At 49.0% G+C, this 18,283-nt stretch overlaps 1 protein-coding gene across 1 annotated transcript in view; it reads right to left on the minus strand.

Moving 5' to 3' along the window:
* Nucleotides 1-422: 422 nt before the first annotated feature.
* Nucleotides 423-18,283, minus strand: part of KIAA0513 (KIAA0513 ortholog) — a 37,023-nt gene continuing 19,162 nt past the window's right edge. Inside the window, exons 4-13 of the mRNA XM_063312725.1 lie at nt 14,668-14,767; nt 14,028-14,101; nt 12,854-12,924; nt 11,809-12,019; nt 10,987-11,027; nt 10,762-10,849; nt 10,520-10,597; nt 5,492-5,572; nt 3,940-4,034; nt 423-3,341 (exon numbers count right to left, since the gene is read on the minus strand). Of these exons, the coding sequence (XP_063168795.1) occupies nt 3,292-3,341; nt 3,940-4,034; nt 5,492-5,572; nt 10,520-10,597; nt 10,762-10,849; nt 10,987-11,027; nt 11,809-12,019; nt 12,854-12,924; nt 14,028-14,101; nt 14,668-14,767 (889 nt within the window). The 3' untranslated portion in view covers nt 423-3,291. The remainder of the gene's footprint in view (nt 3,342-3,939; nt 4,035-5,491; nt 5,573-10,519; nt 10,598-10,761; nt 10,850-10,986; nt 11,028-11,808; nt 12,020-12,853; nt 12,925-14,027; nt 14,102-14,667; nt 14,768-18,283) is intronic.

The raw sequence follows: 18,283 nt of genomic DNA on the forward strand, positions 1-18,283 counted from the left end.
AGAAGGAAGATAAAAACATATAACAATGACTATCCTGGGGCAAAGACGTTTTGGATGAAAAGGATGAAGATGCCAGAGAGGTGAATCTGTCACCCTGGTGTTGAAAATACATCAAGAGGAGCACGAGGCAAGCCTCTGCAGGAAAAGCATTTTACAGCCTCCTGCTTAGCTTTGCTTGGAAATCACAGGACTTCAGTAAAAGAGGCACAGGCCGGTCCAGGATTCCTCTTTCCCTACTGGCTGGGATTCTCTTTGCAAAGGGGTCTGAAAGATGCTACTGCTGTGGTGGATTGGACCACAATGGTCCAATCCACAATGTTCAAAATGGATTTCATCTATAAAAGAAAGGAGAGAATAGCACAAAAAATGGGATCTGGAATCAATATGAGCTGGGTAGGAAACAGAGGGAGGGTGTGGTTCCATTTATTTAAGCTTTATTTTATTTTCCCCGATCCTGTCATAACCAGGACTTGAAATGTTTTCAGTACATAAGTTAAAAACAACAATATTCCACAAAGGACATGAAGTCGCACTCTTGCCACAGGGCGCGCACAGCTGCGCCCAATACATCAGAACATGGTGGCATGAAATATTCAGAACGAAACATGGATGAATCTCTCCCTCGAGATAGAGATAGAGATATATATTAAACAACAAAATACAGCATTTTTAAAACTCCAGTGAAATTCACAAGAAGGAAACGGCTCGCTGGAACACTTCAGATTTACAACCATACGATATGCAATTCTGGGCTTTCACATTTTAAAAGGGGAGACGAGAAGGAAGGTCCTGAAATTACATATTTAGCAACTCCCCCCCCCAAAAAAGGTTTGGTTGCAGACATATCTATCGTTCCATTCCAAGAAGGAAAGTTACTTTAATCTTTTCATTGCAATAACCTCCTTGCCCCTTGCAGCAAGCCTCAGAAATGCAAGAAAACATCTGGATTCAAGTCTTTGCATTCCATGAAACACAGACTAGCCTCCTCGTTCACGTTTAGCTCAATGCTGCTCTCCAGCCCGCCCCCCCCTACAAAAAATATCTTCAAGATTTAACAGTGGAGCAGAGAAGAAAAAAATCACATGAGCACAATTTACAAGAGTCCTGGAAAGATTAAGGTACAAAAGGAGACCGGACGATATGCATAAAAGGGACGTAACCCCTGCAGCCTTCATGGAATGGATTCCACATGCTGTATTGCTGTGGCCTGCAGGAACCCGGGAGAAATCCATGCAAAGCCATCTTTAAATCCTACCCCTTGTTTTCAACTGTCTGCAAGCAGGAATTGGAGTTTGGTGACACTCTGCCCACTGTGCAACACCTTTGCCAATCCCCAGATGTTGGTCCATCCCCTGGTGCTTTTTTTGCACTGGGTGAAGCTGATGCAAGCCTGCAGGGAGAGCTTTACATCTTCGCTGCGAGCAAAGTGGAAGAAAAGCAGAACTACAAGCATCAGCAGAGGCCTCTCCAGATGTGGTGGTTTGGGCCTCCTCCACTGGATTAAGAACAGCCAAAGCCAATGCTGCAGAAAGCTTCCAGGCTGAGCCTCCTCCAGATGCCTACAGGTCGGTCGCGTCAAAATGCTCGATTTTCAACTGGGACGAAGCAAAACTTGAAACAGAAGCTGCTACTGGCAGAGAAAGTGCTGCTAAACACAGCAAGCTGCTTGCTTTGGAAACCACCAGAAAAGGATCTGGTTAACAAGTGGAAATGTAAGAGGATTTCACAAGTGGCGTGTCCAAAAACTCTACCAATAAAAGTCACAATCACTTCCAACTTCAGCTCTTGGACAGGTTCAGTTGGGCAACCAACTTCTAACCAAGAATTCTTCCCTGAAAATCAGAAGCAGCTTGCCAAAAACTATTCTCTTGGCCCCCTCTCCTGGCGACAAAGGGAACTGCAGGGGCTCAAAATATGCAGGGCCTGCAAAATTTAAGATGCAAGGCTTGCTGTTATTCCTGAATAGCACAGATTGAGAGAGAGAGCAAGCCCTGAATTTTCCTATAGCCTCTGTTAATCAACCAACAGCTCACTAGCAGCTGGGTCTTTCCCCAGAGAATGAGAAACCAGGATCCATCCAGCCACACAAGGCAAATGGAGAAAAACATCCACGGTGCAGCTTCTGGAACCCTGTGGCACAGCAACTTGGGCCAGGCAGTGTTGGAGCCAGGTGCTGCCTGCCAAGAGACAATCCCCCCACCAACATCAACCTGTCTTTAAAAACACACCCCCTCCCCAGCCACTAGATCAGCAGTTGGATGACCATCAGAGGTGCAAGGGACAGCATGGAGGAAACTTCTCCAAGTGGGATGCAGAAGAACATTTTGGTTACCCCCAAGACGGCTTGTTGCTGCCATGCAAGCCTTCAAGTTCATGAATGGTGGAAACATGGCAGCGCCCCACAGAAAATCCCCACCAGCTTCACATGGGCCAACCAGGCAAAGGCTCCACAAAGTTGACGAACCACAGTCGGGATGTACAAGCTGTTGGATCTGTTCTTGTACACTCCGAGAAAAAGCTGCCACTCCTCCAGAGATCTCCAAAATATTTCTGGGTTTATCAGAACATGTTGCATGGAAGCCATACAGGAGGACCAGAATCGCTCCAGGGAAGCAAGAATCTGGGCCTGGTTGGCTCGCACAACACCCCAGGATCCCAGCCTACAACGCTCAGCTGCTCCTCTTTCCCTGCCTACCTTCTAAATATTTTTCTCCCCACAACAGGATAATTTGTACCAAGGCTCCTGGGTCTACAAATGCCTTGCCTTTCTCTAGGGTTACCAGCTTTGTAGAAAAATTAAAAGATCCTATCTGCCTCTCCATTCCACCGCAACTCATGCTCACATCTTATTTTACATTTCACGGCTGTGGGCTGCTAAAAATATTCTGCAGTAACGCATGGAGGTGTTTTTCAGCCCTCCTTAAAAGGCTCAGCTGTGTCCCCTCCCCTCCCCGATTACTCTCCCTGCCTTGCATGGAGTAATCTCCCCAGAACGCTCCAAAGCCGGGGCTTTCCTGCAAAAAGGCCTCAGGTAAGGAGTTTGCGGAAGAGGCTGGGTGTCCTTGAGGCTGCAGAAGAGGTTGGGTGTCTTTTGATTGAGGAGTTCTACATCTACAGGCCGCCCGGCACAGCACTACACAGTTTAATAGCAATCATGCAGGATTATCGCAGAGTCTGTGGGGTGTCTGTTCGTTTAAAAGCCCATCCGAAGTCTCGGACAGTCCCGGAGGGGCCTTTCGCAGCCTTTCGCCTCCCCTCTCGATCCTGGTCACAGCCAAGCAGGTTGTGGGGCTATTCAGCAGCCATTTGTTCAATGTGGTCACTAAGGAGCTTGTATTGCTCTGAAAAGAGAAGCAAAGGAGGACCAGCTGAGCATTCTTCAGAGAGAGGCCAAGTCAGCAGTGGTGGTGGCGAAGAATGCTTTGCGCTCCAGATCCGCAGGGACTGCTCCACCCCAAAGCAAGGGAACCCATAGGCATTAATCTCCCTCAACCAAAACCCCCCCAGCATGCTAGACTTTTGACTCCCACCATCTTAAGCCTTCTTGGAGAAGGGACAACATGGTCCCACAACATCTATTGCCAGCATTGCACAAGCAGCAAATGGTCCAATGTTCTATTGTCAGTGAATTTTCCAATTCCTGCCAAAATATTCTGGGCCGTTTCTGCACATTCCTTGGGTCAGAGCCCTTCTTCCTGAACTGGTGTCCTCCAGATGTCTGGGACTCCAACTTTTACAGGCTTCAGTTGCGTGAAGGATGGGAGGTAGACATCTGGGGGGCAGCAGGCGGGAAGGCTGGTCTAAGCCAAAGCAAAGGTCTAAAATGGGAGCATTTAAATCCCCGAAGGGAAGGCCCTCTTCTTCTTACCCCGCTTCCTTTGCCCCAAGAAGTCCCTTGCTTCACCAAAGACCCCCAGACCCTCCCATGCCCGCCCCTACCTCCGTCCAGGTTGCCAATCACGGCCTGCTTCTTCAAGAAGTCATTGCAAAGTTTCTTGTTCAGCCCAAACGCCAGCATGTTATGAGTGAAAGTCCTGCATCAAGGAGAGCAAAGAGTCAGAAGTCAGAACAGGGCTGTGGGGTTCAGGCTGGTCCAATCCAGCTGCAGGGGACTCAGGGGACCAGGGCCAGATCCAGCTTTGCGTGAGACCCCGAAGAAGCAACATGGGGCTGGCGTGATGGAGAATCGGACCAAGAGTGGAGCCCTCACCTGTATAGCTGTAATGCTCCCACAGAGAAAGGGACAGAGCGATTGGCTTTTTCGCACAGTGCGCCTGGCATTTCGGCACACTTGGAAAGCCCTCATTTGCTGAAGACGGCGCATGCGGCTTTTTCCCTCTTAGATTCCACGTTGACGTTGTGGAAGTCAAGAGGAAGCCATGCGTTCCCAGCCACGGTGGGGCTGCCAAGCCCCTTTCTCTGGCTTAAGTCAAGGATCAGCGATGCCCTCCAGCTATATTTCTGCTGTCCTTCAAGCCCCCGCTGATTTCATCCCTTCAATTCTCCCCAGGCAAAACAGGACATCAGTTTAGGCTCTGCCTCCCCAGTGACCTCAGTCCATCACCAGCCATGCCACTACCAGCAGCCCCTGGAGGTTGATTTTAAAAAAAAAGAACACTAAGTCAGCCAGTGTCAGCCTTCCCAGGTTGACCAGACAGGAAACACAACCAGATGAGCTAATTCTAAGGCTCCATTAACAGAATCTTGCAAGTCTGAAAGTACAGATCTCCCGCCGTCTCCTTTACAACCTGAGAAACTAGGGAGGGTCCCTTCTGAGCCTCTTTCTCCCCCCATTATGCAGCTGCGGGCTCTGCCCTCTCTTATCTGACCATTCCCTAGGCAGCATCTCTTCCCCCCATCTCCCAAGGTCTCTCCCACATACCATTAGAGCCAGGGAGTCAAGACACTGACCATCCCTGCGCCGTGGGGTTTATGTTGTCACTAGTCCTCAAAATAAATCCATAAAGTAGGCAGTGGTGAGACTTCAAGGAAATCCTCCTAGTTCACTCTTGGTTTGCGGCTTTGAGCCATACTCAGCCCTGAGCTGAAAGCAAGCCCACACCTCACATTCACACATCTTGTGTATTTATTTTAAAACACTACTGATTTGACTTTTATTAGAGCAGGTGACTCGAGCCATCTGGTATTCGTGCTGGTGATCCAGACCAAGCTTTTCCACTCCGGATGCCTTCCAGGTACGTGCACTTCCCATTACTGGGATTCTCAGAATCCAAGTCCAGGCATCCAGAAGTCCAAAACAGTGGAAGGCCAACACAGGCCATCCAAGAATGGCAGTGCAAATGACACATGGCATTTGGTAGACTGAGTATGAGAACGCGTTAGGAATGCCTAGGATTTCCAGTATGATTTATGGCAGGCATCTGAAGGATAATTACCTTCTTGAAGAGGAAGAGGAAAGTAATCTTTGAGGCTGCGAAAGTCCACTTTCTTTTTTTACTCGTTTTGTAATACTGCTGGGTTTTGTACTTACCCCAACTGTCCGAAGGTGATATTCTCATTAAAGCGGAGACTGTCCTTCCGCTCTTCTTGAGTCATGTGGCACCACTTCTCCCTGCAAACACAGGTGGGGGATCATGTAGCCGGGGATCACTGTGCAATCAGCAGGCACAACATCGGTCCGGAACAGCAGGGATTGATGGGGACAAGGCAGAAGGGCGGAACAGTAGCCCGTTTCCCCGTATTAGCTATCAGCTGTGGGAGCCACCTGGCAGATGCCTCTAAGCCAGCTTTGCTGGGTGGGTTGCCTGTTGCCAATTCCAGATTCTATATCAGAGCTTGTGTCCCTGCGGGAAGCCCAAAGACGAATTTTAAATAAGCTTCCCTTTCATTTACGGACTGCATCTGTGCTTATTTAGCTGGGTAGGTTCCTCTTTCAAAGAAAGCTAAAAATCACAAATGGATATGTTTCTTAAGGGGGTTAGCGGTCACCACCAGAATCGTTATTACTCTGGCACATCCAGTCCTTACAAGTCATCTGTGTTGTGGTCTGCAGGACAGGAGAAAGCCAAACACACAGCAAGGGGTGAGGAATGGGGTGGGAAGGAGAACGTTTTGAAAGCCAACCCCAAACCTAAAATCTAAGCTTTACTAAGCTCTACCTTTGGTCTAATGACCTGATCAAAATATTAGTTGTAACTCTGAGCTACAAGCATCCAGAGTTAAACATTTTGCAATTTGCCAAGTTCTTGATGTTTATCTTTACAGGTAGTCCTTGCTTAACAACTGTTCATTTAGTGGTGATCCAGACTTACAACCAGTCCTCACACTTATGACCATCGCAGTGTCCCCGTGTCCCCATGCTCACGTGATTATGATTTGGGTGCTTGGCAACCGGCCTGCATTTATGACCACCGCAGTGTCCCGTGGTCACATGATCACCGTTTTTCACCTTCCAGGTTGGCTTCCAGCAAGCAAAATCAATGGGGAACCACGTGATTCGCTTAACAACCATGTGGTTCACTTAACAGCCACAGTGATTTGCTTAACAACCGCCGCAAAAAAGGTTGTAAAATTGGGTTGGATTAGCTTAATGACCACTTTGCTTAGCAACCGATATTCCAGTCCCAATTGTGGTTGTTAAGTGAGGACTACCTATATACCAACCCTGAAAAAAGTAGGTTAGCCAAGGTCACCATTTCTCAGAAGGGAGAACCCAGGTTCCCCCAGCAGCCAAAGGAGACAGGAGAAGCCCTCGGCAGAAACCGGATGGAAAGAGATATGCCACATCCTAAAAATCCAGTGCGTGGCTCTTGGAAAGGAGTAAAAAGCTTTCCAAAGAGAGAAATGAAAATAACGCAGAGCTGAGGGGCTCTAGGCTGGTGTGAAGACAGGGAGGGCACATGAATTTGCTAACACAGGTGAGCTTCTGGTTGGCTTCTACTACCGTCTCCATCCTCATCCACTCCAGGCAGCCTGGGATAGCAACTCCCAGAATTCCATGGCCAGTGCTGGTTGGAATTCTGGGAATTTCAGTCCCCACGCCAAATCCTTGCCATTCCAGGTGCATCAGGTTCCTTCAAATGCCACTGAAGGTAAATGCATTTCAGACTAACGCAACTTCTGGTCCAACATCCTTCTGATTCAGACTTTTAAGTTCCTAACAGAAGGTCACTTAATTCTCCCCCTCGCTCCGGGACTTCCGCAAAAGATTAAAGGCCTGGTTTTGTAGGCAGGCTTGGAACGGGAGGGCAAACAATTACACCTGGGGATGGCTAGCGCCATGAAGTGATCCGGAGGGACCTGCCACACTGAAGGTCTGATTAAGATCTCTTCGCCATGTAGATTTTATTATATTTATATTTTTATTGTATTTTGTAATTGTAACGGTTATATATTTTAATCTTGTTTTATTGTAAGCCGCCCAGAGTCCCCCCGTTGGGGAGAGATGGGCGGTGAATAAATTTATAAAAGAAACAAATAAATAAATAATTCGCCGTTACCCTGTCTATATCCTCCAGCATACTAGACACCGCTATATGTTACGTTGACACCCCTAGCAGTATATTTACCCTCATGCAATACATCAGTGTTTCCCAACCTTGGCAACTTGAAGACCCGTGGACTTCAACTCCCAGAATTCCCCAGCCAGCATGGCTGGCTGGGGAATTCTGGGAGTTGAAATCCACGGGTCTTCAAGCTGCCGAGGTTGGGAAACACTGCAGTACATAAATTTACCTAGCTCTTTAGCTCCCACGTTGCGTCATCTGCAGGTAGAATTTCTAACAGCCCTGAATTCCAAAGGTACAACTGAGGCCCAGAAAGAACGAATCTAGGATGCGTTTGGAACATGCCATATTGCATTTTCTGCTTACTTCTAACAAAGTCAAGAGGTAGGAACATTTTAAAAAGGGCAATCTATAGGAAGGTGGTAGTGGAAGGAAAGCTGCTGAAAGAAATAAAGGGGGTGCAAAATGAATTGCAAAATTTGTTCTTCTGCACTGAAAACAGAATGGCATTGCGTGAAAAAAAATGTTGGCATAAGGATTTCATAGCAGGAGTTTCATGGATGTAGTTCTCGATTATTCCCTGTAGGACACAGGACATTTCATTGCGTTTTATGGTCCTTGACCAATAAAGGAACCAGGACAAAGGAAGCCGTCTTTTGTCTTGGATAATCTACAATATATACTGTTAAAACTCTTGTATCTGTTTGATACTTTGTAACCTTCAACTGGGCGAAAGGGTGCATTGTAGGATAACAATTTTTGGACCAGGGTACCTCAGATGGGCTGATTTACAGAATGCATCCAAAATCCAGGACCTATGGCTCCCGTGGAATTGAAATTTGGCAAATTTTATAGAACATTTTATGACATAAAAATTGTAATAAAACATTTCCTGCGGTCACCTCCTGAGGTCTGACTGTGCTATACAGTTCAGTAGGGACGACACGGGCTATTTTCAAGGCGGATGCATCTCTGAAGATCTCCCTGAATTTTTAAGAACTTTTCCAGCGAAGGGAGCACATTAGAAGCTCTGCCGTTCCTGAAGGCATCGAGGAGCCTGGTAAGGAAATATCTCTGAAACGATGACCCAATGGGTCTTGGGTTGACTAGTCATTTCCAATCCTCACGCACAACTTGAGGGAATTGTTACCTCTACCTTCTTAGCTGTGTGCAAAACATTTCAAGTCCACAATGCCCCATTTGGGCTATGAAACAGCGGTTCCAAGTTTAAAACGGGCTGTTCTGATCATCTGGGAAGTGTTTGAAGCTCCCCATGACGCCTTGCTTCGACTTCATATGCAACCTATTTTCAAGCTTGGAATGGTTTGCAGTCAAAGACGTTTTGTACACCCCTTCCTGGGAGCTGAGCCAACCTACGCTGGTCTTACAGAGAAGAAGAGCTTCCCTAGAGACAGATGCTGTTTGCAATTTCTCCGGCTTTGGCCAGAAGGGGACCAGAGCAGAGAGAGCCACAGCTGGATCTCCTGCATTTCAAGGCTCTGCATCTTGGAACAGCCTCCTGGCCCCGTTCTGTACCACAAGAGGACGTGCACCAGAGGCTGGGTGTGCAAATCTCTAGGAGCAACAGGAAGCCGGCCTCGGGTGCAGTCAGGACAAAACACCAGTAAGGTGGGGGGGACACACACTGTTGTCATCGGGGGGAGAGAGAACTGGCTAAAAAGAGGAGATCTTTAAAGTGCAGACAGTTACAGAGGAATGGAAAGGGAGGGAGAGACAGAATATGCCAGCGAGACGGCATTCACCAAATGTGCTCAAAAGCAAAAGGAAAGAAAGAGAAGGGGAAGTTGAAACAAAACACTTGTACGTTAGAATTTCTTACAGACGCAAAGCTGCCACTTTCCAAAAACTTACCCCTGTTGCCGAAACGCAAAAATGGCAAAACCGAATTAACGTAAATTCTGCGCTGCGACGTCTTGTGGGGATGGAAATGTCAGTGCAAATTCAACCGAATATGAACACCATTCAATCCACTTTTTTTTTTTTTTAAATGAAGTGTGGCCCACCCTCTCTGGCAAGGAAACGAAACATGGGTTACTGTTTTTAAAGAGAATCCAAACGTAGTTAAAGGAAGGCTGTCCTGCCTATTGGTTTAGCGTGCAAATTTCTTTTCTTTAATCCAGTTTCTTTTGCAGGCTTCCGAAGCAATGCAAAGAGGCAAAATTTGGTCACAATGCAATGAATGCTACCTGCTGCTTTGGCTTGCTAAAAGATGTCCCTTTGAGAAGCACTGGTCTTCTCTGAGCTGGCTCCTAGATCAGTGTTTCTCAACCTTGGCAACTTTAGCTGGCTGGGGAATTCTGGGAGTTGAAGTCCACATGTCTTAAAGTTGCCAGGGTTGAAAAACACAGTCCTAGAGAGAAGGCTGCCCGCAGGAATAAAACAGGCAGCCCCACCAGGCCAAGGAAAATCATTCAGACAAGCCCTGTTGTTTGGCTGTGGCAGGCAACGGGGGGTTTCTCCTCCCCACTGGCAGGAGGCAAGTTTTTGGATTGGCGTCACCATTCAGGAAAAAAAAAAGGGAAGAAAGTAAAGGTGGACAGACACACCTCATCTCCTCTTCCTCCCCAGTATTCCCTCTGGAGTGGCAGCAGGAAGGGCCAACAGAAGTCACATGGCAAGATCATGCAAGAAGGATGGATGGAAGAAAAGAAGGAAGGGGTGGAAAAAACGAACGAAGAAAAAAACAAGATTACAGACGTTGAGAGAGAGAAAGAGGGAGAGAGAGAGAGAGAGAATTAGTTTTTTTCAACCCTCCCACAAGACAGTACGAGAGTGAGGGTCCTTCCCGCCAATCTCCCCCTTCTCTGGGGTGTCTGCAAAGATGGGAGCTTGCTCCTAGCAATTCCTAAGCCGAAGAGGGGCATCCGAAACCGGCTCGCCCTCAAACGGACGGAAGGAGTGCGACTTGACACGACCGGGCCACCTTGATGAGGGGGCAAAAAGTGCCGAAGAAACAGGGGTCCTTCCCTCAACCAAACGCTTCCTCCCCTGGCCCCCTCCAGAGCCGAGAGACAGACCCGAAACCCCCCTACCTGGTGGTGGGAGACCGTTTGCGCCTCTCGCAGTGGACGGCGTCGAAGAAGGCCGCATTCCAGAACCTCAGGGTGTGCCTGCAAAACCAGGACGAAGACGCTGGAGGGTGGGGGCCGGTGCCAACTGGAACAGCTGGAAGCGCACCCCGCTGAGAGGCTGTGGGGGAGAGGCGGGCTGCCCAGGGGCCTCCGCCATCCCGCCACCGTCCAGGTTCGGGAGCGCCCTGACGGGGAAGGCTTACCAGATGGGCTGCTGCTTGAGGTGCATGTACAGGTAAATCTTCTCCCCGTTTTTGTCCTCCTCCTCCTCCTCCGGGCTGTACAGGGAAACTGCGTGGAAAGGGGCATTCAGGCAGGGGAACCCTGCTGCGGGCAGACCCGCCCCACATCCACCGCCCCGGCTCGAGCGATCCGGAGCTTCCGCCCAGACGAAGACTGAATGCCCACCACGGTGGTGGGCTGCTCACCTGACTTCTGCATTCTCTCCCTCGGCTTTTCTTCGCCATCCCTGGAAGCGAGACACAGGTGGGATTCAGTCCCGCAGAGGCGGCACCCCCCCCTGCCATGGAAGGCTCAACCGGGGCGCCCCGATCAAGGGCAGCCCGTCTTTTGCTTAAATCCTTCCAAGGACGGTCTACCAATTCTACGTACAGGCAGTCCTCACTTAACGACCATTCATTTAGCAATGTTCAGACTTACGATGGCACTGAAAAAACTGACTTGCAGCCAGACCTTGGCACTTATGACTGTTGCAGCACCCCCACGGTCACGTGATAGTGACTCGGGTGCTTGGCAACCAGTTCGCATCTATGACTGTCACAGCGTCCCCGCAGTCATGCATTCACCATTTTCAACCTTCCCAGCTAGTTTCCGGCAAGCAAAATCAATGGGGAACAGTGTGATTCACTTAACAACTACATGGTTCGCTTAATGACCATCGCAGAAAAGGTCATAAAATCAGGTCCGGATTTGCTTAAAGACCATATCACTTAGTGACCAAATTTCTGGTCCCAATTGTGGTCATTAAGTGAAGACTACCCGTAGTCGGTTCCACTGCCAAACAGCATCCAGGTTATGAAGTTTCTCCTAACACTCAGCCAAAATCTGTTTTCCTGCCTGTTCCCCCCACCCCAATTTTATTCCTGCCATTTGGAATCACAGAGGACACCCCTGTTCTTCCGGAAAGCCCCCTTTTGCAAACCAGATACCTCCTTTTGGGTCTCCCCTAACCCTTCTCTTCCCTAGGAACAGCTTACGAGCTGCTAGGCGATCGGTCAATTTGGACTCACTCGTTCTTTTTGGCCCCGCTGGGCCCCCTCAGCTTGCTTTCAAAGCTCCCAAAAAACCCTTTCACGTTCTCCGTCTTGGCAGACGTGTTTTTCAGGAGCCTTTCCGCAATGTCTTTCTTCTCGGCCAGCCAGCTGTTGGCAGACTTCAGGTAGGAATCGATGCTGCCCGTGGCCTTCTCCTTGGACTCGGGGGGGAGTGTTTGCGGCTTGCCTACCCAAAGACAAGAAACAAGCAGTTTAACCCTGTGTTTTCCACACTTGGCAACTTAAAGAACTGTGAACCCATCTCCAATCCCCTAAGGATCCCCGCTTCTTCTCTTTTTAAAACAGAAACCAAGTTACTAGTCCACAAGGGCAGTGGCAGGAAACCCAAAAGCAACTAACAAAACCCTACATGACATCCTTTTGTTCAGTCTCCTGTGTTTCTGAGACCATATGTTATTTTTTATTTTGCCTCTTCTTTTTTTATCCCAGTTTTTTAAAAAATTGTTTTCTTTTCTTTTTTTTGCACATTTGGAAAATAACAGCCCAGTGAAATACTGTAAGAACACAACACTGCTCGTCTTTCTGTGATGTTATGCTTGGTCCTGGTAAACCTGTTCCCTGGAATGTGAGGGTTCAGTGGTTGGAAATGTGGGACTGGGTGCCCCCAGGACATCTGGGGGACACTGGATGGGCGGAACCACCTGAACATCAAAGTGCAGCAAATTGTTGCCTTTAGTACTCACCCCTCTTGGCATCATTTGCTGCTGGCAAGCCAGGAAAATTTATCTACTTATGTATTTACAATATTTACTGGCTGCCCGTCTCCAAAGGGACTCCAGGCAGCTTCTGTTAAAAAGAAATACAGTCCTCCTTCCTGCAGAAAAGAAAAGCGCCAGGCCTCCCCCAACCCCCTACCCCAAGACCTGGGAGCCCAGCCACGGTTTTACAGACTTCTGGAATGGCGACGGGGCGGGGGCTACACGGATCTCTGCAGAAAACGCAGAAAAGATTCCCTGTTCTTATAAAAATGTGCCCTGGATTCGGCTCTTGCCGCACCTACCGATGTAGTAATACGTAAAGCACATTGTCATCAGGTTTTTAGCAGGACCGAAGTCATCCATCTGGTAGCATCTAAAAAGGCAAAGTGAAAAGTCACAAAGAAGCCCCCCTCGGCACTGCTAAACACGGAGGGTCTGCGTGAGGCTGGGGGCCGGAGAGGAAGCAGACTCAACGCGAGCCCCTTCTCTGCTCCTATGGCCTCGCTCACCCCACGGGCTGAGGAGGAGGAGCAGCAGGGGAACCCTACCGGGCCGCGTGGCCCAGGCATTGCTTTTTGACAATTGGCAATCATCCAGCAAAGAGACAACTGGAGTTTGGAGCCAAGAGCATTTCATCATCCCAAGGAGCCGGGGAGCACCTTTTCCAGCTGGCAAATTCGATTCAAAGGCATCCGTCTTCAAACGCTCAGCCTTTGAGTCAAACGTGTTAGTCGAAAAAGATGCTCCTCGACACCTTCGGATCTTTGGCCACCCTAGATGAGCGACGATTCTCTTCCTGCAAAGCCTATCATCAGTTTCCCATTTTTGAACCTGTCTGGTTTCACCTGGAAGCTGCTGGAATCCTTGGTATTTCCTATTTATTCCAAACGTCATGCCACTTCTTCTCATTAGGGTTTCCAGGGAGTGTGGCTAGAATGGGGTAGCGACTTCCCCCAGAGGGGGGTTGGATTCCAAGGGCAGCTTCGCTACGAAGGGCATCTGAAGTCTTCCCAGTCGAAATCCAGAATTTTACCCTCCGGTACCCACAACGCATCACTCCTTCAGTGGTGAAGACAGGTGGGAAGTCCCTCAATTTGATCTGCCTTGCTAGGACCTGAGGACCTGCTGTTGGGGAACCATGCTGGCTGGGGAATTCGGGAGTTCAAGCCCACACATCTTAAAGTTGCCGAGCTTGAGAAGTACTGGACTAGAGGATCCTTGATCTTCCAACCCGATAATCCTGTGCTTTGTACAGCAGAAAGCTGCAGTGTAATTCAAACAAGCCGATGGATTCCAGAGCCAAAACAGAACCATCGAAGAAAGAGGGAGAGGAGGCTCAGAAGATCAGGGATTTGAGGAATTCTGGTCCAGAGTCTTGGGCAGATCCGGCTGGGCTTAAACTCAGGTGAGCGGAACCACATGGCCAGACTGGTCTGAGCCTCGAAACCCCCCACTGAGATGCCTGGCAGTACTCACTCAAAGAGAACAACAGCAAAGGACTGCACCAGGCGATAGAAGGTCTGCTCCGAGACACACTTGGAATTGCAGCGCTGTGAAGGGACAGACAGCAGAGAGAGTCAGGTTGCTCTTTCTGCACCCGGGAAGAGCCCGCCTGTATCGCTTTTGCTAGGAAATACGCTGTCCTTCTTGCACTCCGCGGAACCACAGGCATTTCTACAGCTGTTACTTGTATTTATTCTTATACCTTCCTATCCCACGTACTCAGTTCGCAGCTGCTCCCAAAAGGGGACTGTTGAACTGAGATCAGCACCGCGCACTGACCTTCAAGGGTCAAAGCTCTACGCGGTGCAATTTAAGAAGTGGGCAGGGGGCCCTCTGTAACTCAGAACAGGCCAGCCAGGGATGCAACAGTGCAGATCGCCCTCCTGTCTGAATTGGGAAAACTGGTTTTCTCCAAGCAGTTTTTATCCAGGCATATCAAGATGGTAGACTATAGTTTTCCATGGAGGTTCACAGGGACTCTAAAAGACTTTTTGAAGCATGGTGGAATTGCGTGAGGTCTGCCACTGACAAAGCAACATTCTGTCAGGTATGTTCCCCAAGATTTACAGGACTCCAGACAACAAAAGAACTTTTATCCTAAATGCTTCCTTACCTGGGCGTTGACGTATCTGGCGAACCACTCTCTGCCTTTTGTGTTCTCGCCACAGCACAGCTCCCCAAATTTGGCTTTTTCCTCTTGGTCAAACTCCTCCCTGGAATCACACACACACACACACACAATCACATCTTGCAAGCCCTCAAAGATAAATATATACTGAAACGGCCAAGAAGACGTGCTGGCATCAGCAGTACCCTCATGCAGTATTCTCTGCCAGCGTAAATAAATATCTTCTCAACGGCCACCAAAACAGGTTCTAAGTTGGCTATCGTTATTTATCATCAGTGTGAATTCCAAGAGCTTAAAAACCCAGGTGCACTAAAAGAGATCCTGGCCGGTGAATTTGTTTTATTATATTTATATGCTGACGTAATTCTAAGGACTCCCTGCAGTTTGCAGTGGCATGCAATAAATCCAGAAAATTAAAACATCCATAGTCATATTAAGGTAACATATAAAAATAAGTCAACTCAATTAAAATGGAGCAAACAACAGTAAGCATGCATCATAGGCTGGGGAATTCTGGGAGTTGAAGTCCACCCATCTTGAAGTTGCCAAGGTTGAGAAACACTGTTCTACTGGAGGCTGTTCCATAGGATGGGTGCCATTACCACAGAAAAATGGCAGGTGGCAGCCGTGGCCAGGAGGGCCTTTGTGCAGCTTTGTATTGTGCACCAGTTACGCCCCTTCCTGGACCGGGAAGCCCTTCGAATGGTCACTTGTGCCCTTGTTATCTCCCATATTGACTACTGCAATGCGCTTTACATGGGGCTACCCTTGAAGATATCTGGAAGCTTCAGCTGGTCCAAAATGCAGCCGTGCGGGCTATTTGTGGTGCCCCTAGAAGGGCGCATATAACACCTTTGCTACACGAGCTGCACTGGGTGCCAGTCTGCTTCCGGGTCCAATTCAAGGTGTTGGTCATCACCTTTAAAGCCCTACATGGCACGGGGCCAGGCTACCTGAGGGACCGCCTCTTCCCTGTTACATCGACCCGCCCCACCCAATCTTGCAGAGAGGGCCTGCTGAGGACCCCGTTGGTGAGAGAATTCCATCTGGCGGGGTCCAGGAGGCGGGCCTTCTCAGCAGTAGCACCCGCCCTTTGGCACATCCTGCCCCCGGAGGTGAGGCTGGCCCCTTCCCTCCTGGCCTTCCGGAGGAAGTTGAAGACCTGGCTCTGCCAGCTGGCCTGGGGCGGGGAGGAGAGGAGTCATGCCTGGGGTTGGCTAGTGCCTTGAAGTGCCCTTCCACGTGAAGACTGAATGAGATACAGCCATCTGGACTTTATTTTTATTTATATTATTAATAATATGTAATTTTATAATGTATTTTATATATTTATTGTTTTACTGAGTATTTTGTTATAAACCGCCCAGAGTCCCTCCGGTGGGAGGAGATGGGCGGTGACAAATTTGATAGATAGATAAATAAATAAATAAATAAATAAATAAATATCAGCCGGGGCTTCACCTTCTCCCTTCCCCAACGTCTCACAAAAGTGGAGAACCACCACCGTTTCTCCTGATATATCAGACGGCTTGATGTTGGCTGGAGAACAAGGTCCTGTGGGATCCTAGCTGCCAAACCATACAGGACTTTTGGTTAAAACCAGCACTTTGAATTGCACCCGGGAATCTATGGGGCACCAATCAGGGCCTGCAGCACATGTGTTTTGCGCTTCCAGCAACAGATAATGGACAATCCATGGGATCCTGCTGTCTGCATCCGCTGCAGTTTTCAGGTGGTCTTCAAAGGCCACCCAGTGGGAGATGGCGTCCCCAAGACCTACTTTATGGGGTTGTCGAAGACTCCAAAAGAGGGTAGAATCTGGGTTGTCTGAATGCAGACTGGGTGGTTCATCCTCTGAGCTACAGCCTGACCCGGGCTCCTGAACTTGCCGTAACAGTGGCATTTCCAGGCCACAGTTAATAATAATGTGTGCAGTGGCTATGCAGAATCTACTCTGAGGCTGTTCCTCTCCAGCAGAAGTCTCTGGGCCTTGGGATCTGCCAAGTCTAGGACTGTCCATGTGGAAAAGAGGAAGAGGAGTGAATTCATATCCAAATAAAGTGTACAGAAAATCCTTGTCTGTTTCTATTGTCCTTTAGAAGGATCAAAATATATAAGCAGACATCTTTGCTGTCCAGGCATAGATGAGCTTGCAGAAAATATTTGGCTTCCAAATTAATTGGTTAAAACTGCAGATCCAGCTCTTCAGCAGCTTGAAATAAATTGAGGAATTAAGTGACTTATCCATGGAGGCAGGATTTTAAAGCACAAAGTGGAGAAATAGGGCCTTGGGCTACTGTAGCTCTGCTACCCCATCAGTTCTTTAACAAGGAACATTAAAAGGTTTGCTCCAAAGCATGGCCTCTTTCCCCCTTTGGCAGAGGACACAAAAACCCCCTTTGATGTGGCATCCATTTGCAAGCGGCACTGGGCATATTCTCTGCCGCTCCGGAACCCAATCGGGCTCAGAGCAAGAAAGGAAGCGAGGCCAGGTCTTCTTTCGTCATGGCTCAGATTAAATCACATTAATTCGGGCCATGGTGACTCAGAGTGCTGAAACTCAGCGGAATTTTTTGTATCTGAGCCGACCTCGGGGGCTTGCAGGAGCTGTGGAATCTGCCCTCCATCCAGCTCCCAATCTTCAGGCAGGAACTGTTAAGCGTTCAGTTCAGACAAGTGGGACCCAGCCTGGGATACTGCAATATCCAAGGAGGAAGAGAAAAGAGTGGCGTTTTTTTTTCTGGGGTGGAAGGTGGATCCGGCAGAGGACGAGCCCCTCTGCGTCCTGCTGAGAGTCATTTGCCTGCTGCCTGGAACATCCCCGAGGCCTCTGGGTTATGCAACTTTTTCTCTGCATCCTTTTTAAAAACAGGTTTAATTCTCCTCCTCCTCCTCCAGCAAGGAGGTCCTACCTCCGTTGCTAGAATTTCCTGAGCCAATCACAGAAATGTTCCCCTCTCGCTTCGCTTGTCAGGCTCCATCAAGTCTCCTGCCCGCGCAGAAGCACAACTGGGATCACAACACAGGTCTGGCTGCTGGGGTCACGCGGTGGCGACATGTGGTGGGCACCACATGCACCTCCATCGTGCTCAAGCCAGCAGGAGAAAATTGCCTGGGGGTTGGGAATGCCAGAGCCATAGCAGCCTAGGTACCAAAGATGCCCTCGGGGGGGTCTTCTGGTGTTACGCTGCACGGCCCTGTTTCCCCAACCCGAACCAGCTCAATGGAATGTAAAATAAGCTCCTTTTACTGCTGGCAGCAATCGGGAGAGGCAGCACAGGAACAAGGAACGTGCTGTTTGAAAACAGGGCCGGAGCTGCAGAAACACGGCTGAAAACAGAGGCAAGGGGTTCGATTCTTTCACGTGGAATGAGCCGCCGATAGTCATTCACGTCCGATTTTTCTGCCTAAAGGGGAAGACGGCTGAACGGTGAGGCTCAAAATGATCTGTTTGATTCAGTTTATATGGCTGGCCCCTAGACTTACGACTCTGGAAGCAACGAACTAAAATCAGCCATCAGAACATCGGCCCAAAAACCTCCAAATCCGAGGCACCTGGCTCAGCGTGCGCACCAACATCCACAACCTCCAGGGGCTCGCT

The sequence above is a fragment of the Candoia aspera genome, chromosome 11, assembly GCF_035149785.1.
Source record: "Candoia aspera isolate rCanAsp1 chromosome 11, rCanAsp1.hap2, whole genome shotgun sequence".
NCBI classification, from domain to species: Eukaryota; Metazoa; Chordata; class Lepidosauria; order Squamata; family Boidae; genus Candoia; species Candoia aspera.